Genomic DNA, 25538 nt, shown 5'->3' with positions numbered 1-25538 from the left:
GTAGTTCTGAAACTTCTTCCTTTAATAAAAGCCAGGCAAGTTGTTATACCACAGACTGACACAGTGGAATGGAGAGCTTAAACACACAAATACTCCCTTTTGAACAGTGATGGTGGCTATGTTGATGCTGTGCTACAGCCAGCAGTCAACCACTTCTAAGCCAGCTGAGGACAACACAGGAAATACGGTTTTGTTTAAGAAGGCTAGCAGAGCTTGGGGACATACTCTGACCATAAAAGAGTGTGTTGGTTTGAAGCACACAGAAGCTAGAAGGAAGAGTGATACAGATGCAAACTGACTGCTGGAGAAGCTTGAGCAGAAAGGTGTTAACAATGGACTTGAAAGCAGATGATCTGACTGAAAAGTCTTACTGAAATTCAGTGGATCAGTGACATAATGTGGGGTTGGGAGATGTCAAGCTCAGAGTCACCTGAGATGTCTAAAGACTGTGACCAAGACCCAGCAAAGCAGTAAACAGAGGCTGCATTCATATGTTTCACCACTGGTAATTTTGAATCTGAACTAAAAGTGCAAAGAATTGCCTTTCTTTCTGTACCTTTCACCATAAATTCTTCCCATAATTCGAAGTATTCCCTGCAGAGGAAGGGAAAAGTAGGTACCTGATAACACTCTAGTCACGGTAAGCAGAAACTTCAGGCTGAGCTTCACTGAAAGCATGAACAAATACCTGTGGCGCTTTCTCTTAATCTGAGCTCCAGCAGTACAAGTGTTTGCTACTGCCTGTCCCCTGCACTGTGTGTGGAATCTCTGAAGGGCTAGGGTACACCCCACCACACAGTGTCAAACAAAGCACCTTGCCAGAGTGCATTTCAACACACATGGAAACACAGAGCCAAGACTTTTCGCTCAACTATTTATATATATAGACATGAAAAGGTGCACAGCAAACTAAGGGGCAAGTCCTGTATATCTTCAAGAAAGGATATGAAAACAGATATACAACATATAATTAAAGAAATAGTGTATACTTCTGTTTTCTGAAAATAGAATCAGACTAAAAGAACAACCCCGCACTTTTCACAAAGCTTTCATATCTGCAAAATAACTTTAAAAAAAAGAAAATATTACCTCATTGAAAGAAGAAAGGTTTAGTTTTTTGGCAATGAACTTCTTTAGATGCAAGACAGTTGCTTGTGCTGAGCAACGAATCCATTTTCGTTTCAGTCCACGCAATTTGCTGCTATTGCATTCCAAGCAGATGCTTACCTTCAGGAAAAAGCAAACAGGGTTGGCTGGAACAATTTACTGCAGTCCCCTCTATGTATTCCATATGCAGTTTTCATTAAGACAACAAAGTGAAAAAGTACAGTACTAGTATTTCTTAAACTGAAATGCCCATTAAAAAAAAAAAAAAAAAAAAACACAACATCACCTAACATCTGGTCAGCTTAGTGATAAAACCAAACTGCAACCAAAACAGATCTAGACAAAAAAGTTCAAGAAAGAATTTTTGATGTTGGAACAAGACTGCTCCGATACAAATTCACTGGCTGCCAATAGCTCAAGAGGACCCTATATCAAAAGCTAGAGTAAGATATGCAGTAAGAATACCGCTGCCTATTTTTAATGATTGCTTCTAATGTGATTTCTTGCTTTTAATGCAATTGCTAAATTCAGTTTAAAACGATTTTAACAGATGTTTAAAAAAAAACTTAAAGTTTAAAAAGAATGGATACAAATTACGTGAGAAATTTTCAAAATTCTAAACGTTATCCCTCCAAAAGGTATCTCTGATTTCTGTGTTTCAGTTCTCACCTCTTCTCATTCAGCTATTCACTACTTAGTTTAAACTCTTTGTGATGATTTACTTACCCACTGAGAGGATTTAGTACTAGGGACAATCACTTTCAAAGTTCTCTTACATTGCAATTTAAAAGAAAACATCCAAGTTTAATTTGCCTTGGGCACACGTTAACAGGAAAAATTAAAAGGGAATGCTTGCTTATTCGAAAAGGAGATCTAACTTTCAAACACGCTTTGTATTGACAACCCAGTGGTGAACTTACTAGCTTTCATACTACTTTTATGGTACAGGTATAACACTGTCCTTATATCAGAGGTTTAAAACAAAATAAACTAAGTTAGTGAAAGTGCAAAAGGTTTTATTCATAATTATTAATACGCATTCAGCTGAATGCATCACAAGCACACTGGGATATACTCCTTCACAAGGCAGGCCAAATAACCTGAATTTGTTTTGAAAGTAAATAAATACTTTGGAAACTCGTGAAGAAGCAGTCAGAACTATCAAATGCTAATGCAAATGTCTAACATACTCTCCATTCCTGACAAAACACAGAGATGGAACTCATGCTTGCACAAAAGCATTGGGCAACACTGTATCTTGTTTGCATCAGGTGACAGAAAAAGTAGCCTGTAACAGTTACTTTTCTTCTCTGTTTGCCAACCAAAGCACTAAAGCGAAACTACAAGATAAAACTAAAACATGCCCTTATGAGCTCACCTGTTCGTCACTTCGGTGGTAGTCATTATCTTCTTCCTGTTTTTCCTCTGAAGTTTCTTTGTTTGAATTTTCATCTGGTTTTGTTTCACCTTATATAAGAAACCAGATATATGCGATAACAGCAGCAGCTTGTAATGCTGATATGAGTAAAACAGCACAGTTCAGAATTGCAATATAAACAAGCTTTGCTCTTCCGAAATTATGCTTGTCTGCTTACGTAACACTAGCTGCCAACAGTGTGAAAGAAAGAAATACATACATAAAATACACAACCTTCAGTCCAACCATTAGCTGCCCAGAAGCTGGATAGTTTCAGAGGGTCCCCATGTAGGCACTATTATGGAAGATCTCCTTACTCCACTCATATGCTACGACCAGGTGAAAAGAAAGATTCTGTACACAAGTAAGGGACAAAGCAACAATCCGACACTCACTGTACTCTTTCGTGTTATACACCAACTGTAATTGTAATAAACCAACTAGGCACATTACCTCCAACAGCTCTGTTCATCAATTTACTAGCTGTCACCCATGCAAGACAGAATAAATTAAGGACCATTTACCATTTCGATGGGCATCTAGGTGCTGTTTTGTAGAACATGTCTCTCCTTTGATGTCCCCTGGAACTTCCATGCCCAGTTTGTGATAAAACTCCCTTTGTTTTTTCATTTCCGCTGTTTAAAATTGTAAATATTAATCCCTGTAACAAAGTTCTAATGCAATATTTATGAAGTTATTCCAAATCCCTTCCTCTTAAGTGAAACAGGCTTCCCAAAAAGTAGTGGTGGTGTCAGGATTTACTGTTCTTCTACCTCTATTTCTCACGTCATCACACCTCATCTTGTTTTTTGGAGTTAGAATACTACAAAATCATCTGTATCATTACAATGTTCCTATTAGAATGAGAGTATTTAAAATACTACACCTTATTTTGAAGCCCTCCCACTGTCAAACCTTTCTTTCTCAATTTTTATTTATAGTTAAAATTTTCAGTGTGTGAGAAAATTTTTTCGATGTTCTATTCAGTCTTACTGATCTTTGAGAATGTTTTGGGTTTGCAGCTCAAGTGACTTAAAATACTGCATTTAAATTAAAGTGGTAACATACATTAAGACAAAAAATACTGAGCAGATACTAAAAGGACTTATTTAGTTGAACAGATCCAGTCTCAAAAACAATTTTGAAAACAAAGTGAAAATTATCTGCTAAAAAAGGAATCACACAGTAGCAGAAACTGAAACTAAAAGCTGTTCTGCATTACATTCTACCTCTGAGAATCCTAGAAAATTGGCACAACAGGTTTAAGTACACAGTTTAACAAGAACAAATGACAGCTACATTGTGCCAACATTCGAAAGCTAAACTATTATTATTATGCTTTATCTAATGCTACTTTTAGAAGATACACCGTCCTTCATCCCACCAACCCCAACTGCTGCTAGCACAGGTATGAAAATAATCACCAGAAATTACACAAATAAGGAACAGATTTTGCATCAGTGTTCCCCCCATCATTTTCATCACCTTAAACTTTTCTTAAGCATTGAAGAAGTATGTACAAAATGACTTCTAAAGGTCAGACTACAACTCACCTTCTTGGAGGCCTGGCACAAGTTTGTAAACAATATCTTGCATTGTTCTGTCATGACTAGCAAGAAAAAAAACAAAATTGAAAGTTTAAGCCAATCATCTTGATTCAAAACATTTCTCTTAAAAAAAAATTCCAGTACTAAATTGATGTAAAAATCTCTAAATTCACCTAGAAGAATTAATATTCTCAAGTCAGTATTTATGTCAAAAAAGAGAGAACAGTAACATGAAACAAATTATGAAAAACTACAGGCTAAGACAGAAACCCAGTTGAAGTTTGAGGAAGAATAGTCCTGGACATGTGGAGGAGGATGAAAATGACATACTTGCTGATATAAGGTAAATATGACACTAACACCCTCAAAATCCTTTGACAAATTTGCAGTAAACTCATTTTATCACAAACGAATCCAGAACAGTCTGTTTCTTCCCTACAGACTCATCTCTCACATTTCTAGATTACTTAGTTATATTTACAAAGCTTCTCCAAAACCACAACAGTTCACAGAAAAAGACCACAACAATAAAAATCTTACTTTGCCCTAAAAACCAACATTTTAATTGTGACCAACATTACGTAGCTCAGAAGCCTGTCATGTGGCTCAAATAAAAGAAAGGTAATAATTCTACTGAAACTAGAGCAGCAGGCCTGGTTTTAATTCCCAGCTCACCTAGACAAAATTCTGTTTTAGTCTAAAATAGGTCACTTCTCAGATTGAAGCCAAAACACAGCACTGCCCCAACTACTAGGAAGAAAATTACCTCTATACCAGTCAAAACCGGGACAATCAGCTATCACTATTAGGTCAGAGGTGAGAATTTAACAGCATTCAAAACCGTGAGATAGAAGACGCATTTTGTTTACCTATTTTCCAGAGAGAGGGAGATGAACAGGAGTGTAAATCTACATTTTAAGACACAAACCACCTGTCAATTCTTTATTAATGTGTGTGTGTCTATACACAGAATAGGCTTGTCAGCATGTTATAACTAGTTCAGACAAAACACTTCCTTTGAAGTGTATTCAAGGACAAAAACCAAGTAACAAATTCCTTTCTAGTTCTCTATTTGGTGCTATTTCCTGGCCCCTTTTGGCACAGAAAATGGCTTCTGAATCAAGGCACTGGTGTATTCCTGTAGCTTTACATAGAACCATAGCATAGTTAGGAAAAACATGCTATCGTAAGTGTAATTTATTAGTTCTATCCTATCAGCATCTGCTTGTCCCTTCAAAGCATACACTCATATAGGGTATTATCAGTGTATCGTACAACATATTATCGGTGTACACTGTTATTCTTCAAATGCAAAAACGGCATAGCTAGTTTCAGGCTCCCGATTCAGGATCAGCTTTAGCAGTGTAAGCATGTATCGAACATCAACAGTTTTCTGTGAAAGTGAACAGAAATGAAACTCATTTCCTATAAGCATTGCTTCAGAAGTTGTTATGGAACTAAGAAGGGCACACTGAAACAGTCACAAATGAAAAAAAACTCTGTACAGAAAGTTAAGACAGAACACTACCTAATAGCAGCAACAACTATTGCAATCACACTGTCACAATGGATTTTCATCAGAAATTACTATAGTTTAGTAAATTCAAAGGAAAGCACTAAAGGAAAAGGAACGTCTTTCTGAAAGCAAAAGGGAAAAAACAAACAAACAACACCAACCACCAAAAAAAAAAATAACAAAACACCACCAAACAAAAAAAAAAAAAACCCTTAGTTAAAAAGAAATTAAAAAGGGAACAGATTAACAATACCACATTCATGTTAGGTCAGAAAGTGAGAGCAGTCTGTCTAGGAATCAAAATAGAACAAAGGACAAGATTCTTCCATTCTATCTAAGCCACTGATCTAATATTTTTGCTGCTGCCATGTTCTTACCTTTTCCTATGTACTAAATAGACCTTTGAAAATCAGCTGAACAATAAAACCAACAATTTTTTCTCTCCTTACTGTCAGGACACTGAAAAGCAGTGCTCAACAGAGACTATTTTGAAGACTTTGTAAAAGTATGATTTCTACAAATGTTTTGTTTATGTAACTTTTATGACAGAAATACAAAATGAGAGATTACTAAATCCAATTATAACCCACACAGATATTAAACAGTAAAGTGCATACTTTCCTTGCTTTTAAGTCTGACAAGAGCTAACAGATCTCAAGGACTTGCAAATTCATAGCAAAGCTTGATTCTGTATTTCCTCAATCACCTTCAAAATTCCTTTTAAACGTTTAACATGCTGATAAGTAAGAAAATTTAGGAAAAAGCTGTGCTGCATTAAAGAGGTTGAAAGTCTACAGTGAAGATAGTTGCTCTTCTGCTTTCATACTTACCCAATATACTGTAACGGGTGGCTCTGATGTATAACAATTCTACAGGTCGGACAGGTGTTGTTTTCCTCCAAATATTTCACTAGGCAGCTTCTACAGACTAATAACAAGGTCATTCATAATTAAAAAAAAATATTGATAATAGAAAAAAAGTTTTTATACAGTCAGAGAAACACACCTTACTGCATGTACACAAAGGTCATTTTTTACATCATGCAAGCATGATGTCAAATCATGCAGAATAGTTTCCAGTGTCCTTCATTAATGTTCTTGATGCAGGGAAATGATGCACTAGAAATAAGACATCTGTACTTAGCCAGAGTCTTCCTAATAATGCATACAACACACAGTCCCACTCTGGAATTGACTAAAACAAAAGGTTCTAGTAGCTTACCAAACTCTTAGCAGGTTACCATGATATTAATTACGCTATTCAGCTTCCACAGATGCTATCATAAGGGCCTGTATGCCATTAAGATACTAAGCCTATTTGCTTTAGGCATGGCCACATAGAGAAGTGTACAGTTGCAATGAACCCAACACAAAGAGATATTCCAAAATCGGATACTTTTTAAAAGAAAAGAAAACTTTTAAGAAGTGGGTATCCAGGTGCCATTTTAATTCTCACTTTCACAGGGCACACAACAGTTAAATTTCCACCAGAAAAAAAATTGCATTGGTACAGACTTATAGTATTTTTAAAATTTCTTTGCAGAAGTTGCTAAAGCAGTCATTCATTATAGGAAGATTATAGAACAGAGCCTCCCAGAAACCATGCTAAAGTACATGGAGGACAGGGAGGTGATTCAAGACAGCCAATGGTTTCACCAAGGGCAAGTCTTGCCTGATCAGCTTAGTAGCCTTCTAACGTGGAGTGATTACATCAGTGGACAAGGGAAGAGTCAAAGATGTCATCTCTCTGGACTTCTGTAAGGCCTTTGACATGGTCTCCAGTAACGTCCATCCTCTCTAAATTGGACAGAAATGGATTGATAGACTATTCAGCTGATAAGCCATAGGCTGGATAGTCACATCCAGACAGCAGTACTTAATGGCTCAATGTCCAGATGGAGATCAGTGACCCTCTCAGGGTCCGTACTGTTACCAGTACTGTTTTAGTATCTTCATCAACAACACAGGCAGTGGGACTGTCGTCAGCAAGTTTGTATATGGCTTCAAGTTTGTGCAACAACTTTAATGTTCTCTTCATTTGCTTTGTTAAAAAAGCAGTGTCTAGTAAAGCACACCTTATTTTGGCTGATGCACAGCAGACTTTTTTTATTTGAAATAAAAACCATTAAAACAAGTTACACATCAAGTAAAAAAAAAAGAATAACTCAATTATAATTCTACTTACAGGTATGTAAGCATTCTGTTACTGTAGTAGCATCAATCAGGTACCCATTGCACAGACGACAGGTTATATGGGCATTAATGTCCCAAAGCTTAATCTTTCTTGTTAACATCTTTGGTGTCTGCAGAAAAGACATACGATGAAGTAACAAATCTGTAGTGACCAGGTCAAAGTCATTTGGGAATAAATTATCAACCAGAATTAACCCTGCTGATGTTTATACAGCTTTATGCTCCCATATACTGTATATGTGTGTGCATGCACAATGATAGCACTAACTTTAAAAGACCTTCCCAGAAGTGAATCAATGTAAAAACCACACTATTTTGCATGTTAAACATTTAAACAGCATTGAAAATAGTCTTTATAGAATGTTGTTAATGAGTTCCTTTTACCAACCACGGGACTTGGATTTAAGGTGAAACCCTACTATTTTAGCAATCTAAGTGCCATCACATTCAGCCTAGCGTTGAGGAAACATTCACAAAAATTTGGAGACAGAAAAACCCCAAAGCTGTCTGAGAACTGAAAGCATTTTCATAATTGAAAGGTAAAAATTACTGGGTCTGATTTGGCATAGTAGGTTTAACCATGCTTTTTCGTGTTTGCTCTGTGCCAGTATATTTAAAGCATAATTTTGAAGCTGTGTCTTAGTAAGAGAGCTGAGAAGTAAACCTGCCGAAATACCATTTTGTTTAAACTCAAGTTAATTAAAGAACACATTGTAAGCTACAATAGTCTCATTGGCAGAGCTGCAGTTTGTTGTACTAAGAAATCCAAATTAGATCAGAGAAAAGGATGACATAACCACCGTTAAAAGGCAGTTAAATCCAAAATTAAACATTAAGCACCTCATTTAACTTTTTTTAGTAACCAACTGCTTTTAGAGAAACCACCACACAATACCCATGCCTTAACAAACAGTTGCCTTCTAAAGATAGCTGTATTTTATTTTTCAAAATATATTGAAAATTGTGCCCTTACCACAACTGGACAGCATCTGAGTTAATGAACAGAGCAGGCCAAACGAGCTTACAACATACTACATTTGGTTCCCATGCTGCAGAAGTCAACAAATTACACTGTTTTCCATTAAATTGACTTCACTATCCCTCGTTCACAAATACTAGCTTTCACGTAGCTTAAACTGGACTTCAATACAAAATACAAATGGCAACCAACACGTTCCTCAAATTTCACGTAGTAATAGCATAACAGGGTTGTCTGCTCTTTAAATGTCTCCTCCCCCCTATACTCCCATGTTTAATAAAGTAGTATTAAGCAAAAGGAATTAGTAAAACGCAAAATTCCACACTAATCTGAACTACACCAACACTGGCAAAGTACTTTATATGCCATGCAAACCGCATCCAACACCCACCAAAATCTGTATTGTCCTATACAAAAGTGACTAGACAGACTTACAGTTCTCACTCCTAAGAAGTAAATGACACTAGCCCAAATTTATTTTATGGTATTTGAGGTTTCTTAATTAAGCTACTAACTAGCCATTACAGAAGAATAAAAGCACTACTTGGTTTTGCAGCACACAAGACAGGTCAGAATCTATGTTAAGAAACTGAATTACTTTTCTAAACTGTATTTTATAGGTCTATTTTGAAAGAAGGAGGCACAAAAGTACAAAATGTAATTAGTTCTAAGTAATGTTAAGTTTGATGGCTTTGTAATGGAAAATAACTGCGGTACTTGAAGGTAATTGACATAGTTTCAGGCCCTCAGGACCTCAGTACAAAAGGTGTGAGAAAAGCAGAATAGAAGGACAGGACCTGGGGATGGGGAGTATCTGGGACTAGCAGATGTCTAGGGTGGGCACAGATAAACTAACTGATAAGTAAAAGGACCGGATGATTGCTATACTTGAGGTGTTAATAAACCCATTAAACTGGTGTAAGCATCTACTAGGGAGTACCCCGGACTAGCAGATGTCCAGGATGAGAGCAGTTAAACTAACTGATAAGGCCAGGATGATTGCTATGTCTGTAATGTTAATTAAGCTTGTTGGGAAAAGTAAACGACCCTTAAAGACCACCACATTTTGTATGCATGCCGGAAACTTTTTGGAAAATGATGTAATATGCTCAGTGACCATATAAGGATGACCTGTAGAGCAATTCGGGGACACACGTTAGGAGGAGCTATCCCCCGTGTCTCCCGGCGCCGCAATATAGAATACCTGCTTGTCAACTTGAAACTCTGCTGGCAAGTTTGTTCCTGGAGTTTTCTCCGAATCAATTTCTAACCAACTGACAGCCAGCCACACATTAAACCCTTGCATGCATGAGGTCTCCACTTAAAGAAGTTACTGCATAAAGCAAGTACATGTCAATAGAACAGGGGAAGAGCTACTGAGTATCACTCTAAGAAGAGTTCAGGAGATTTCTTAAAACCAACAGTTAAATAGAAAGCACAACGAAAAATGCAATTCATGAGAGGAAAAAGAGAAATTAAGGTACAAGAATGCTTTAAAAGGCAGTATCAATACAACTGTAGTTACTTGCCTAGGCAAGAATTCAGAGAAAGGTGTTCAGGATCACCACAGACTGAATCCAAGCACTAATAAGGCAGAAGAGCCAAAGATATTACAGTGAAAACTGAAACACAAATTATTTTTTTTTCCAGAAAATGCATGACACTTCAGCAAATAGACACTACAGAAACAATCACTGCAATTAGAGAGAGAGAGAAAAAAAAAAACACCAAACAAAAAAAATAAAAACACAGAACAACAACAAACAAAACAAAATAAAACACCCCATACACATAAAAAAAAACCTGCAACAAATAAAAAAACAGTTCAGATGGGGCATACATAATATTGTAAGAACAATGAATGAACCATGCAATGAAGTTATCCTATGCAAAAGAAGGCAACTTCAGAGGAAGGACCGTAACCTGAATATTTTCATCATTTTATGACTCTTAACAGCCCCTTTTTCACAGTTGAACACTGCAAACCTTAGGCTCCCACTAAGCCTCTACAGCAGGTAACAGATCACAAAAATACCATACCTTAATTTAGTTTCTAGAACACCAAAGCCAATCAAGGCAAATATGTAAGACACAGAAGATCATTATTTCTTCTGCACACTTACCTGCTTGAATAGTCCATACTACAGCAAACAATTTAAAATAAACTGTAAGAACTGCAGGCAACTTCCTGAGACTCTCAATCCACTGACTGAACCATGACGTTTGAGAAACAATTGAAGTTTCTCACTCTTAACCTAGCCAGTAAGTGAATACTAGTGTCAAAGCACAATCCTTTCCCCAAAACCATATTGGTGGAATAGGATGAAGTTACTCTAATTCCTTAGTTCTGTAATCACAAAACACTTCTCAACTACAGATGCTTCTTTAAAAGCAAAACTCAACCCAAACCAACAAGAAAAAAACACCAAACACCTCCCCCCACCACCACCACCAGCCTGAGCCTTACCTGTTTTTACAGGAAATGTAAAATGCAAAAAACTGCCCCCTCAGCAGGTCTAGCAGGTTACATAGATTCTCAGCATAATGTAAATTGGAAGTAATCTCCAAACAGCTCTAATCCAACCTTGCACTCAAAGTAGGCCCACATAATTTGAGTTGCTGTAAGCCTATTCCTGCTGCATTCTGAAAACCTTGAAGAATGCATAGTCCACAACCCAAATAAGCTGTTCCAGGGTCTGACAACCCTTATTGGCAAAAAGTGTTCCTACTGTCTCGAAGGAATGCCCTGTGCTGCAACCCCTCTCACCCTACAACTGTGCACCTCCAAGAACAGTGTAGCACTATCTTCTTGATTTCTGTCCACAGGTGTCTTGCAAACAGCAATAATATCTTCCCTTCTTCTTAGCCTCATTTTCTTTAGGACTTTGGTGAGCACAGCTTAAGAACCAGCAGCACCAGAATCTCAGCCAATAACTGCAGAGCCACTTTTAACCCAAGTTGTTAGTACTTCACACCAGGTATTATTTTGGGGTCAGAACCCAACAAATCAACACTGAACTGTGTTAGATAAATAGGAAAGCTTCTTAAAGTGCCTAAAAGAGAATAAAGAGGTCCTGTTTAAAAAAAAAGCCAAACAAAACAAAAACCAAGAGCCCTGAAAGACTGGGTTACATCAATCTTTCTCTCTGAAGGACAAAAAAAGCCTACTTTCCTAAAATCTGCCACTTATGATTTCTGAATTGGATGGGAGACAGAAGAACTAAATTCAATTTTGAAGAGACAGCTTTCCTAACAGCTGCGAAACAATGAAATATTCAGAAACAACATACCAACAATAGAAAAAGAAGAGGCAGTAACCTCAAGTGCTGGAACGTGAAATCCAAACACACAAAATGTTCCAACCATCCGGCTAATATGCAAAAATTATAACTTGCACAAAGATTAGTACTTCTTCACTTTGGTTCGAACTATTTTATTCCACACTGTTGGCATGGTGTCAGCCTCTCACTGTATGCTAAGTCTTGTATCACACTAGGAAGAAGTGAGTGAAGACAATTACAAAGGCATCTAGACTAAATTCCCAAGTGAAAAACAGGCAAACGAACAAAAATAACACACACAGTCAGGAGGGGTCCACAGGAGATATGGACACATCAGATAGCCAACTGGTTTTGTTCATGCTGTGATGAAGTGGATGCCACTACACCCACTAAGGAAGTGTTCTGGTCAGGTGAACAAGCAAAAAGGTTAAGCAGTATATTACAGCTCTCGCTACTAAAACTGTTACCAGTAAGACAAGCCCAAGTACCTCTGTACAAGCTTTCACCTTTCAGAGAGAATTTAGCACTGAAAACTATTATTCACAGAAGTTAACAGAAAGCATCAGCGGAGGGACTCCTCAGAAGTATGGCCATACCATTTATATATAAATTAGTCCAGAATATTTTGGCTTACATGTGGCATACCTCTTAAAACAGCATTTCTTTTCAGAGTCTGCCATCCAGAGACCTGAAATAAACAGGAAAAGTCTGAAAGTTAACATCCAAAATTCCTCAAAATCCAGCTGCCGCAAAGAAAACCTCAGCACAGTAAATTTACCTAAAAGTATCTAATTATCTATAGTAATTAAACAGTGGGAGTAAGAAAGGGGGGAAAGACTGCCAGAATTAGATCTGTGGCAATTAGAAAAAAAAAAATAAACCCCACCAAAAAAACAAACAGAATAATACAGTCTACTATGAAAGGACACACAGAAACAATAAAAACTATTCAAAAATCCAAGAGGTCCTATCACCATGATGCCAAATGAAAAGAAAATCATTATCTTCACAATGATAGGGGAAATGACCAAATAAATAAGCAGAAACCTTGAAACACAATTTACAGACTAGTGATCAGTCTGTAAAAAGAGATTTTGAAGATACATAGCCAGATGAGTAGTATTCGCAGTTTTCAACCTATGCTTGCAAATGATCTGCTCATTGTGATTTAAGTTTCTAAATACACTTTCAAGGAAATAATACAAATTTCCAGAGTCTCTAGATATATTCCGAAATAAAATTATATTTAAAAAAAACCCGTCAACAACAAAACACAACAAGAACAGAACAAACTTAGAAAAAACAAAACAAAACAAAACAACAAGCACCACAATATACTACTTCTGTCTTCCTGCTCCAGAAAAATCAAAGGCATAACCTGTAGTTAATTTTACTGTGATATTGCTAAGGGAATTACAAATACAATGAATCAAGATTTTAATGATAGCACTTGGCAAGAATTTCAGCCCAATGCAAATAAAAGTCTCTTAGCAATTAAATTACACTGTGAACTTCTTTGCATTCAGAGAAGAAATTACTATTAACTGAAAGCAATGCAAAGTTGCATGAGATACTCTTTTATTGGAATCCACAAAAAAAAGTCCATATTGAGGATGAAAAGCCCCTCATATGGACAGGAGACCAAACTCCATGACGCATCTGCCACAGAAAAAAAGACCTTTTTCTGAAGCACAATGTGGAGAATGGAACAATGAATGACACTGCTTCTGAAGAAACAGTCAGAGGCTTATCACCATTCCAAGAGCAGATTACAAGATAAACTTCTGAATAACAGTCTTTCAAAAGGAATTGTCTTGCATCTTTCCTCACTGCTATTGTAAGAGGACAAGATAACAGTTTGGTTCAGCTGTAAAAAGAAAGTGCACTCAACTTGAGAGAAAAAAGCCAACAACCAGGCCAGTCCTTAAATCCCCACCATAGTGTTATTATTCTGGTTACAAGAAGATAGTGATGTGCTATAAAAGCTTTAAAAAAAAACGAAATTCAGTTCATTTTTATATCTAGACATTTGTTGGAGACCTGACAAGGGAATGACTCTACTGCTCCTGCACACTAACAAGTCAGAACTGAGAACTAATATTCCCAAATGGATTTTCTTTAAAGGACTCTATAACTGCTACGACAGCTATTGATTATTTGACTGATTATCAAACTGTATTTCTTGTTTGTACCACCTAGCTTTGTAAAGCAAAACAGGATTCTTACCAGGAACAAATCCAGAACTGAAGTGAATGCCTGAAGGAAGTTACAAACCATTACAACCTTGCTCTATTTTAAAAGGATATGCATATATATTTTTCTTTTGCTGAAATATAGCATAATAATGTCCCCTGGTTTTGACTGAGTTAAGTTTGCTCTTAATAGCTGGTACAATGCTCTGTTTTGGATTTAGTATAAGGATTATGTTGATAACATACTGATGTTGTTAGTTGCTGCTAAGCAGTGCTTACACAAGAGTCAAGACTTTCTCTGCTCTCAAACCGCTTCACCAGCAAGAAGGCTGGGGATGTAGGAGTTAGGAGGTGACACAGTAAGGAAAACTGACATCAGCTCACCAAAGGGATACTCCATATCACAAGGCCTCACGCTTAGCATATAAAGCTGGGAAAAAAAGTGTAAGAGGGGACCCTTCAGAGTGATGGTGTTTGTCTTCCCACATAACCCTTATGTGTAATGGAGCCCCGATTTCTTGGACACAGCTGAACAGCTGCCTGTTGATGGGAACTAGCGAATTCCCTGTTTGCTTTGCTTCTGCACGTGGCTTTTGCTTTACTTATTAAGCTACCTTTATCTCAACCCATAAGTTTTCTCACTCTTACCCTTCCAATTCTCAAGGGTGGGAAGTAAGCGAGCAGCTGTGTGGTACTTCAGTGATTGCTGAGGGTGAACCATGACAGTCCTGTTTAGTGCCCAAAATGGGGCACAAAAAGTTGAGATAATAACAGATCTGACCTGATGTTAAGCCAAATGTGTTATAAGCATTCATTGTATTGGTTTAAGATTAACATCACAATGCAATTTATTTACTTTCAGAGTTCCTGCACATCTCTCACAGGTACTTTATGTGATACCTTACTTGCTGTATGTATTCTCTGTGGAGATGATCATTACCTTTGGGGCCTGGGCTAAGATTATAATTTTGTTGTTCTCTGTAGACCTGGTTTATATGCTATCACCATTGGTCGTGAATAATCTAGTATGTGAACTCAGCATTGCTGTGACCTCTTCACTTCAGGAGTCATCTAGTGGGAACTATTAATAACTACACTTTTACCTTTTCTCCTTGAAAAGCCAGCCTATGGGGGAGACATCTTTCTACATCTTCCTTTCTCTCTTCCCTCCTTCCTTCCAACATCCTCCCTCCTTCTCCTCCAAGCTAATTACCATAGCATTTGTGAATTTAAAAGTTTTTTAATATATTTTGAATAACCTTAAAACCACATTGGTCCTATTGCTAGGAACCAGTATATTGCCTAACATCATCCAGATCTTGCTTGGGGTTAAGCAACTAACTGCAGCTACTCCAGCCTGTGACAAGCACTGTGATTACTGAAACTTGTGTGAAAAGCACAATGGCTACTCAAACTGTCATCACTTCACTGTCTGTGACAAGCTACTCCCCAAGCAACAGGCACTGCAGCTACTCTGACCCTGGTCATGGGCAATACAGCTGAACTAGAAAGAGGGAGGGGAAAGTGCGTGAGAATCTCCTAGTTGCCAGCTAGGGTTAAACCATAACGTGCCATCAAGCCATCAATGGGCAGAACCCATTTGTATTTCTGGAGTGACAGGGGGATCCCAACAGCTGACTGTACTAGAGGCTGAAATCAGCCTGACTGGGAAGCAGTGGCAAAAGGACCCCATTGTGACTGGCAAACTCAACATAAAGGTGAATTATTTTTAGCCTGGTGGGCCCATGGCACTTCAGGCCATAAAGGCAGAAATGCAACATACGGGCTTGTTGTCAAGGGGTGGACCTGACCATGGACATTATTGCCCAGGTTATTCATGAATGTGAAACATGTGCTGCACTTAAGCAAGCCAAGCTGTTAAAGCCTCTCTGGTATGGAGGATGATGGCTGAAGTACAAATATGGGGAGGCCTGGCAGATTGACTATATCACACTGCCACCAACCCGCCAAGGCAAGTGCCATGTGCTTACCATGGTGGAAGCAACCACCAGATGTCTGGAAACATACGCTGTGCCACATGCCACTGGCCAAACACTATCCTGGGCCTTGAGAAACAAGTCTTGTGGCGATACGGCACGCCAGAAAGAACTAAATCAGCCAATGGGACTCATTTCCAGAACCTTACAGACACTTGGGCTAAAGAGCATGGCATTGAGCGGGTATATCACATACCCTATCATTCACCTGCCTCTGTGAAAATCGAATGGGCTGTTAAAAACTACACTTAAAGCAATGGGTGGTGCGACTTTCAAACATTCAGATACACATTTAGTAAAAGGCTCTAAAAACATCCAACACCTGAGGATATGCCAACAGGGCTGGCCGGCCCAATCAGAACTATTACATACTGTGGAAGGGGTTAAAGGTCCCATAGAATACATAAAAATATATCCTAGGAAGAAAAGTTTGGGTTATTCCTGTCTCAGGCAAGGAAAACCCAACTGGGGTTAGTTTTGCTTAATGACCTGAGTACAGGTGGTGAGCAATGCAGAAGAATGAAGTCCAGTGTGTAATTCTAAGGTGACTGGATTTGGGGTGAGAATAACCAATAAATTAATTTGCATTATGTTAATTGCTATATAAACTGTGTATTATCACTTCTAGAGGAGCTATATGCCCATCACTGCACTGGGCATCTCACAGCACAGTCAGGATTTGTGGATCTAAACCCAACTTCCTTTTGACTGCCATATTAATGAACTTTGATAAAACTGGAGTGGACAAGTGCAGCAGTGCTGAAATCAGAAATGCCTTCAGCATGCAACTTCATTAAAGAGCAAATATATGGTGCTCACACTGGAGAGTGCGTGAAGAAAAAAGCTCTATTTGGCCAATGCTAGTAATCTTGCTGAATAATTACTGAAAGGTACAAAGGTCATACAGCATTGAAAGCTGAATTACAACAGTAATAGAAACAGCACTTATAGCTCACTTTGCAAAGACTTGTGTCATTAAAGTGAAAGTCACAGCTGTAAGAACAAAACACTACAACAATGGAACTTGGCTCAGACCCAATACTTAGTGTAGGAAGCAAAATTTTCAAATCTGATGCTTATGATGGCAGGCACAAGCCCTACACACTTTTGTTAGTAGCTGCAAGTAGATAAAATCCAGTAGACATGCCAACAGGTCTACAGAGCTGAATTAAACTGTAGGAAAAAAGAGCCCTTGCTATGGCAGTCAGTTTAATTATACTCAGAGATATCCAATAACCATCGATAAATTAACTATTTAAATATTAATTTAAATATTAACCTTAAATTCTTAAATATTGTGAAGTATTTTCAATTTTAACAGCTGTTTCACAGAATCACAGAATCCCAAGGGTTGGAAGGGACCTCAAAAGATCATCTAGTCCAACCTCCCTGCAAGAGCAGGGTAACCTAGAGTACATCACACAGGAACTTGTCCAGGCGGGCCTTGAATATCTCCAGTGTAGGAAACTCCACAACCCCCCTGGGCAACCTGTTCCAGTGATCTGTCACTCTCACAGTAAAGAAATTTTTCCTGATGTTCACATGGAACCTCCTATGCTCCAGTTTACACCCATTGCCCCTTGTCCTATCACTGGACATCACTGAAAAAAACCTAGCTCCATCATCCTGACACTCACCCTTTACATATTTGTAAACACCGATGAGGTCACCCCTCAGTCTCCTCCAAGCTAAAGAAACCCAGCTCCCTCAGCCTCTCCTCATAAGGGAGATGTTCCATCTAATTCCACAATCTACAGTATCTGAACAGGCCTGCAAACACCTCATTCCATCAAGATAGGATCCAAAAAAGGCTCCTGACATTGTGAATATAACTACACAACTAGAAAGCCAGTGCCTGGTTAAAAGGAAAGTCTAATTCAGGCTTTCAGCACAATGCAACTGAAGGCAGTATTGCATGGAGATTATAGAGGAATACAGGCACAGAATGTAATCACAGAACAACCAGGCTGGAATGTCTGCCTTTTCAACTCGCTGGATTAAAACATAAAAATAGCCTGTTATTGTAATAAAGCGCAATAGAGTGATATAAGTTGTTAATGGCTGAAGAGACAGACCTCTATTCCATACGGAAATTTATTTAGCAGTAACTTATTAGAATAATGTCACATTGACTGCAACAGATCAAAAGAATTATGAATAAATGAAACAACTTGAAAACCCTCACCAGCTTTATATAAAGTACCTTGCACTTCTCAAATCTTTCCATCACAGGGCAAGATATTTACAAGTCAGGAATTTGTTTCAAAAGAACTGGAGAACTAGTCATAGTCCTACTTTCATTGCTAACAAGGCAAACCTCCCGTATGAAGACAGGCTGAGAAAGTTGGGGCTGTTCAGCCTGGAGAAGAGAAGGCTGCATGGAGACCTCATAGCAGCCTTCCAGTATCTGAAGGGGGCCTACAAGGATGCTGGAGAGGCACTCTTCACTAGGGACTGTAGTGATAGAGAAGGGGTAATGGGTTAAAACTTAAACAGGGGAAGTTTATATTGGATATAAGGGAGAAGCTCTTTACTGTAAGGGTGATGATGCACTGGAATGGGTTGCCCAGGGAAGTTGTGAATGCTTCACTGCTGGCAGTGTTCAAGGCCAGGTTGGACAGAGCCTTGGGTGTCATGGTTTAGTGTGAGGTGTCCCTGCCCATGGCAGGGGGGTTGGAACTAGATGATCTTAAGGTCCTCTCCAACCCTAACTATTCTATGATTCTATGAAATACAGCCTATACAGTAGTCTACAGAATGATGAGGATATTACCTCAGGTAAACAACTTAAGATGCAGGACACCTTTTTAAGAGATGTAAGCATAAAGACAAGGCTATTTGGTTGCTTTAGCTTCAGGCATTAAAGTTGTTTATTTCAATAGCTGTCAGGTTTATACTGTGAATTTTTACTTTCAAACTTAATATAGGAGTCACTTAAAAAAGGAGAACAGTAACTTTGAGCATACTAGAAGTGAGAAGGTTGTGCTGCGTTTAGAAAAATGCAGTAACAGAAGAAAACTTTTCTTCTGAATTGAGTTTTAAAATATTAACTTCTAGTAATATTAAAATATAAACTTCAACAAAACTCTTTGTGTTGTGTTTGCAAAGCACTATTTAATTAAAGAAACTACAAGAAACAAATCTCTTTAGTGAGCAGAAATACAGTTGAAGATTTAAATTTACTGTAGCAAGCAAAGTTATGATTAATAGCCAATGTACAGCCTTATATGACCTGCTTCAACTACATAATGGTATGTTAAGGCAGCAAATATATCTGTGTACTCTAATATCATACCAGCAACTTCTTACATTTCAATGAACTCAAGTCCCCCTATGTTTACCAATTTCTGGAAGTGTATTAATACCACCAGATGGCACCAGTGCCCCAACTTCAATAAAACAGTTAATAAAAAGGACACACCCCCAAACAGAAAAAGAAATTAAAAACAACCTTTACATATTTGTTGTCTCCATTTTTATAAAGCAAAGATCTACTGAGTACAAACATAAAGTTAATTTGAATCAGTATACACTGATTTTGACACTACTATGAAACCAGCACTACCCTCAGAAGAGATACCAGCATGTTTCCTGCTACATTTATTCAGCAGGGTTTGTTATTTTAAGTTTACCTTCTATGGACTAGAATACTGCATTTCAGTTCTCTGCCCATTTCATTGGTGCACTCAGCAATCTGCAGAGATCACATCACACACGAAGTAACTGACAGGTCAGGTTTCTCCAGTTCCAGTTGAAATTAAGGAATTATTTTTTTATCATCTCAGGAAAAATAGAGGTGACCTGCAATACTAATTTTCCTGGGAATTTGCCTCACTGTTACATGGCTAAAAGACTAAATTGATATGCAACTGATCCCAAAGACAGATTTTATATCATTTAGTATTACTTACAGAATTGAGAGCCGTATTCTATTACAGTACACTTGCAGGCAAAGCCATTTGTCTTCCAGCCTACTTGTGGTACTTTTTCTTTTCCTCTGCAAAGTTTCAGCAGTGATGATTAATCTCTCCACCAGTGAAAACTGTAGCAAATGGCAGAGCACTGAAGGAAAAATCAGGCTGCACATGGCAGCTGAGAAGAAGCAATGCTGCAGCAGCTCCAAGCCCACAGATACAACTAGAAGTGAGGCTGAGCACATATGCCCAGCAGGTGAAGACAACATGCATACACACCACAGCTAGTGACAACAGATCAACCAAGACAGAGACACAGTACACTTATGAATACAAACAGCACCAACAGCCTCACCCTGCTCCCCCTCTCTGCCCTACAAAAGGGAAATACTTAAACAGAGGGCACAGAACACAGGATGGATCCACACCAAGAACAATTCTTCCAAGAAGGTATTCCTCAGCTGGCCAACAAGCAAGCATTATTTTCTCTGTACCAGTCCTATCAAAAGTAGGGCATTCCACTGCATGCTCAGAAATAGTCCTCTCTCTTTAGTTTCTCACAGCAATGACTGCATGGCATATTAATGCCAAACCAGAGTAAACTGCTTACAGATACATACTTCAGTTGCAGTTCAGAAAATAACAGAAACACCTATGCATGACAAAGTAGTGCAACTTCACTTTCATGAGCTCAGGTCTAAGATAGTGCAGATAATCCCTTAAGGAAATCCACCAGAAAATTTGCTAAATGAACGTTCTTGTGAAAATCCCTTAATATTTACAGTTTATCCCAACTGGGGAAAAAAAAAAAAGAATTAACACCAAAAAAAAAATACAAAAACAAACAAACAAACAAACAAAACCCACAAAACATGATAGTTATCAGGCCTATATATCATCTATGTTTTGGGTTTTTTTTTAATCCAGTTGAAGCTAGACCAAAGACTATTTCCTTCATCATCCAAATCCAGAATAGTCTACCAAATTTACCTGAGCATAGTGAGTATCCAAGGACTTTAGCTCAGCCATGGTATCTTTTACTCTGGGTACTGGAAGCTGAAAACATGTAGAAAGAATACAGCCTCTCAAAGTTTGTGTTATCTTAAAAATTGTACCTAAAGAGCCTTAATTTACAATCAAATCTAAAATAATAGCTGCCTTTACTGCTAGAAAGATTGGTTTAGCCCCCTAACCATTCCAATTACAAAGCACAGAGTGCACATAACTGTTCAGATTGGCTACCACTACCGGTGTTTCTTTTAGGGAAATGCTTGCCTTTCACAACTAAGTGTGGGTTAACAGCACAATTCATATAATCAACATTCTCCACTATTTTATTTTCTAGCTAACTACAACCCAACCTAAGGTCCTTCATGATCACTATTTCAAAATATAAGTTAATTTCACTTAAGATCATAGAATCACAGAATCATTTAGGTTGGACAGGACATACCAGATCACAGAGTCCAACTGCAAACCTAACTGCCAAGTCCAGCACTAAACAATGTCACAGCACCTCCATGGATGATGACTCAACCAGCCTGTCCCAGTGTTTGACGACGACCCTTCTGGTCAAGAACTGTTTTTCTAATAGCCAGTTTAAACCTCCCCTGGCATATCTTGAGGCCATTTCCTCTTGTCTTATTGCTTGACATGAGGAGGGACCAAGACTCACCTCTCTACAACTCCTTTCAAGTAGTTGTAGAGCGTGATAAGGTCTTCCTCAGCCTTCTGTTCTCCAAACTAAACCCCAAAGGCATTCCTGTAGCCATTACTCATAAGGCTTAATCTTCAGACCCTTCATTAGCTTTATTGCTCTTCTCTGGAATTACTCCAGCAGCTCAATGTCTTTGTTGTAGTGAGGGGCCCAGAACTGAACACAGGATTTGAGGTGCAGCCTCACCAGTGCAGAGTACAGAGATATTATCAATACCTTGGTCCCGCCGGTCACACTATTGCTGATACAGGCCAGGTTGCTGTTGGCCTTCTTGGCTGCAGGCGCAAGCTGGCTCATCTTCAGCAGCCATCAATCAGCACCCTCAGGTTCTATTTGCCAGAGCAGCTTTTCAGCTACTCTTCCCCAAGCCTGTAGCGCTGCATGGGGTGGCTGTGACCAAACTGCAGGACCCAGAGCTGAGCCTTGTTTAAACTCATCCAATTGGTCTCAGCCTACTGATCCAGGCTGTCCAGATCCCTCTGTAGAATCTTTTCACTCTCAAGCAGATCAACATTCCTGCCCAACTTGGTGTCATCTGCAAGCTGACTGAGGGTGCATTCGATCCCCTCATCCAGATCACTGATAAAGATACTAAGTAGAACTGGACCCAGTACTGAGCCCTGGGGAACACCACGTATGACTGGTGCCACCAGCTGGATTTAACTCCATTCATCACCACTCTCAGGGCTCAGCCATCCAGCCTCTTTTTTTTACCCAGTGCAGAGTCCACCTGGCCAAGCCATGAGCAGCCAGTTTCTCCACAAGAATGCTGTGGCAACAGGCATCAAAAGCTTTATTAAAGTCCAGGTCCCTCATCCACTAAGTGGGTCATCTTGTCATAGGATTGACATCAAGGTAGTCAATCAAGATAAAAACTAGGATATTAGAAGGCCCTCCTAGAGCAAGTAAGCATCAACAACTAGTTTGTTTTTATATGTTCTCATGCTTTGGCAGTTTTAGGATGAGGGGTTGAAGTACTGAGACCTGAAAAATAGGCCCTGAACTAAACTGACCTCTAGATGAACCCCACAACCCAACAAGGTATATATCTAATAGGCATAGCATTAATCCCATATGCAATGTATTACCTATTTCAGTACAAATTTGCCAATCTATGAACGCTGTGCTGTAATGCTCACTGTGTAATAGTAACCAGCAGAATGATCCTTCTTTATTTAGAGACACATTGCAAGGCCAAGAAATCAGGCATCTGGTCTTGTTCAGAAAATAGATGCTCCCTTGTTGGGAAATACATGATCAAATCTAAAATAAGAGATACTCCCTTGATGAGAAATATGTGATCAAAGCTAAAATAGATGGAGATACTCCCTTGGGCTCCTCCTTAAACCCTGGCCAGGGAGAGTGACACCAGATGTTTCCACACCTGAAGTTTTGCCAGTGTTTATTTAACTATATAAAATCTGGACCCTCTTGCAGTGACTTTGGAGGTCTCACCTACTGGTGGACGCACTGCATAGGACCTCCCAGTTGTTGGGACATGTTCTCCAAATCCTTGCAGCAACCAGGGCTCCCCAGGAACTGCTGATCAGGATGACAGTTAAGTATAAGGGCAATTGGTGATGCATCTTTCTTAATCACTGTAGTTAAACTTGTGTAGTAATGATTAGCTGCCATCACATTTTTCTCTCTGAAATATTCCCCAAGTCTTAGTCTATTTGTTTTAAGCATGGTTTTGAAGAACTAGCAAAAAAGAACAACAAAAAAAAAAACCCACCTTATTTCATGGACAGCAAATAAAACCCCTTCAAGAAAGGCATCTAAAATTTTTTAATTAATACAAGAGTATTGCTATCCCTACAAAAATATTAGAGAACATAATAATAATAATGAAAGCCCAAACAAAACCATTGATCCCAGTTTTAAACTATGTGATGGTAACTAGAAGGTAGAAGGGTTGTTTGAGGGTTTTTTTGTGGAGGTTTTTCTTTGGTTTTAAATCTCTCATCGGGGTTCCCTAACTAGACAAATGAGTGAGGTATCTTTCCTCTCTCTCTCCCTGCAACCACCTGGCAACTAAAACAAGCACTTCTTGAATACTTCTGTAGAGAAAATGCCTGTACATAGTAAGTAAAACTCTATCTTCATTACTCCCCAGGTGACTGCTCCAGGGATGGGTTTTACACTAGTCAGATTTTCAAGTCATCAATTCCTACTATTCACTAGTCAGTACACATTACTCAAGTTTTTATTATTCATGTTCAAAAGTCAAAAAGTAATACCTGACTAGACAAGTCAAACAACATGTGAATAATGTGATATTTAGCAAACTTACTTGAAATAAAAGTCTGTCATGTTATTTTAGAGAATGCAGATCATGATTAATGGTAACATCAGCCATCAGGTAATAAAAACCAAGAAGAAATTCTAGTATCACATAACTTCCACGAAAACATCGTCTAAAAATGGCCATGTACTACCCACTTCTTTTATCTGTCATGCTCAGGAGTACTTTGGTCTTTTTTGAGGAGACTTGACCAACAGGTTAAATAGAAACTACTTTGGGTGTAGTCACACCATTACTAACAGTTGCACTAGCGTGGCTTAAGAAATGTCCACCCCAAAGCAAAACATACTCACTTTTACATGGGTCTAATTCATTTCAATGAAAACTAAAAGACACCATTGTTAATAAATTACAAGTAAAAATGACACAAACGTTTGAGGTAAAGTAGAAGTAATAATCAGGACACAGCAGTATTAAATCTACCCATCTGCTCCTTATTCACCCCCACATACTTACCTTTTATGGCACAATGACAGACTGATCAGTATCATAGTTTTACATAAACACCTGTTTATGTCTATACAAAATCACCCTGCTGTAGGCTGTCAAAACAGCAAAGATGACAGTTCAAAATTTTACCTGCATATTATTAATGTAAGACATATGAGGAAGGAGAAATAGCAATGCAGTTGAAGACAACTGAGTGACTCAAAACTGGGACCTATGCCCCTTTACACAGATTTGGGTATCATTTTTCACCATTTCACTGTGAAAAGAAGAATGAGGAACATCAAACACCACCTCTTCCCAGCTTTTACAGGAATTAACTTTCTTAGAAATGTCACAAAATGTAAGTACTGTCAAAACATTAAATATATTTAAAAAACAAACAAACCAGAGGCACTGAATCTCACTTTGGCATCTAATCTTAAATAGCTCAGTTACTAGACACATGTTTAATACCAGGTGCCAGGCCTGGATATTAAGACATTTTAATGTAAGGTTTTATTTAATTTTTTTCTCTTATATATTGCTTAGATTTGGAGTCTGTATTAAAGTCAATTCTATTAGACTCCTGAACAGTCAAACATCTATTACCTACTTGCTAAATTTTAGCTAAAAATGGTCACACAACTCATCTCCCAAAGTGTCTGCAGCCAAAGAGGTATACAAACACCCAAATTATGGTAGTTCTTTTCACCTGAAACAGGTGCTGATGACACTTTGGAAATCTAGTAAATAATTAATTGTTATTCCTGCAATAAAATCAACTAAATACAATAAATACCAGCTTGTCACTAAAAAAAAAAAAAAAAAAAAAAAGAGAAAGATTAAAGAGTTGTAATATCCAGTATTTTACTTTGGTTTAAAAACTCACCTACATCTTTGTCTACCCCTTAGCATAACGGAACACTGCAAAGGAGGTGGACATTA

At 38.2% G+C, this 25538-nt stretch overlaps 1 protein-coding gene across 8 annotated transcripts in view; it reads right to left on the bottom strand.

Annotated features, from left to right (window-relative positions):
* PCGF3 (polycomb group ring finger 3) overlaps positions 1-25538 on the bottom strand; it is a 50260-nt gene that overhangs the window by 5315 nt on the left and 19407 nt on the right. For 3 of the 8 annotated variants that reach the window (XM_061455082.1, XM_061455085.1, XM_061455084.1), the window contains 7 exons: positions 12685-12727; positions 7772-7889; positions 6418-6514; positions 4078-4133; positions 3049-3159; positions 2486-2574; positions 1090-1227 (listed from right to left, as the gene is read on the bottom strand). In XM_061455082.1, coding sequence (XP_061311066.1) covers positions 1090-1227; positions 2486-2574; positions 3049-3159; positions 4078-4133; positions 6418-6514; positions 7772-7880 — 600 coding nt within the window. In that variant the 5' untranslated portion in view covers positions 7881-7889; positions 12685-12727. Of the gene's footprint in view, positions 1-1089; positions 1228-2485; positions 2575-3048; positions 3160-4077; positions 4134-6417; positions 6515-7771; positions 7909-12635; positions 12728-19860; positions 19923-25538 lie in introns of those variants that run through there. The other 5 variants (XM_061455079.1, XM_061455081.1, XM_061455083.1 and 2 more) reach the window with 4 other exon arrangements.

The sequence above is a fragment of the Pezoporus flaviventris genome, unplaced genomic scaffold (assembly GCF_033815535.1).
Source record: "Pezoporus flaviventris isolate CSIRO_AGI_PZ_B2104156 unplaced genomic scaffold, CSIRO_AGI_Pfla_v1 ptg000018l, whole genome shotgun sequence".
NCBI lineage: Eukaryota > Metazoa > Chordata > Aves > Psittaciformes > Psittacidae > Pezoporus > Pezoporus flaviventris.
The sequence above is the reverse complement of the archived record's forward strand: the minus strand, read 5'-3'. Positions and strand labels throughout refer to the sequence as shown.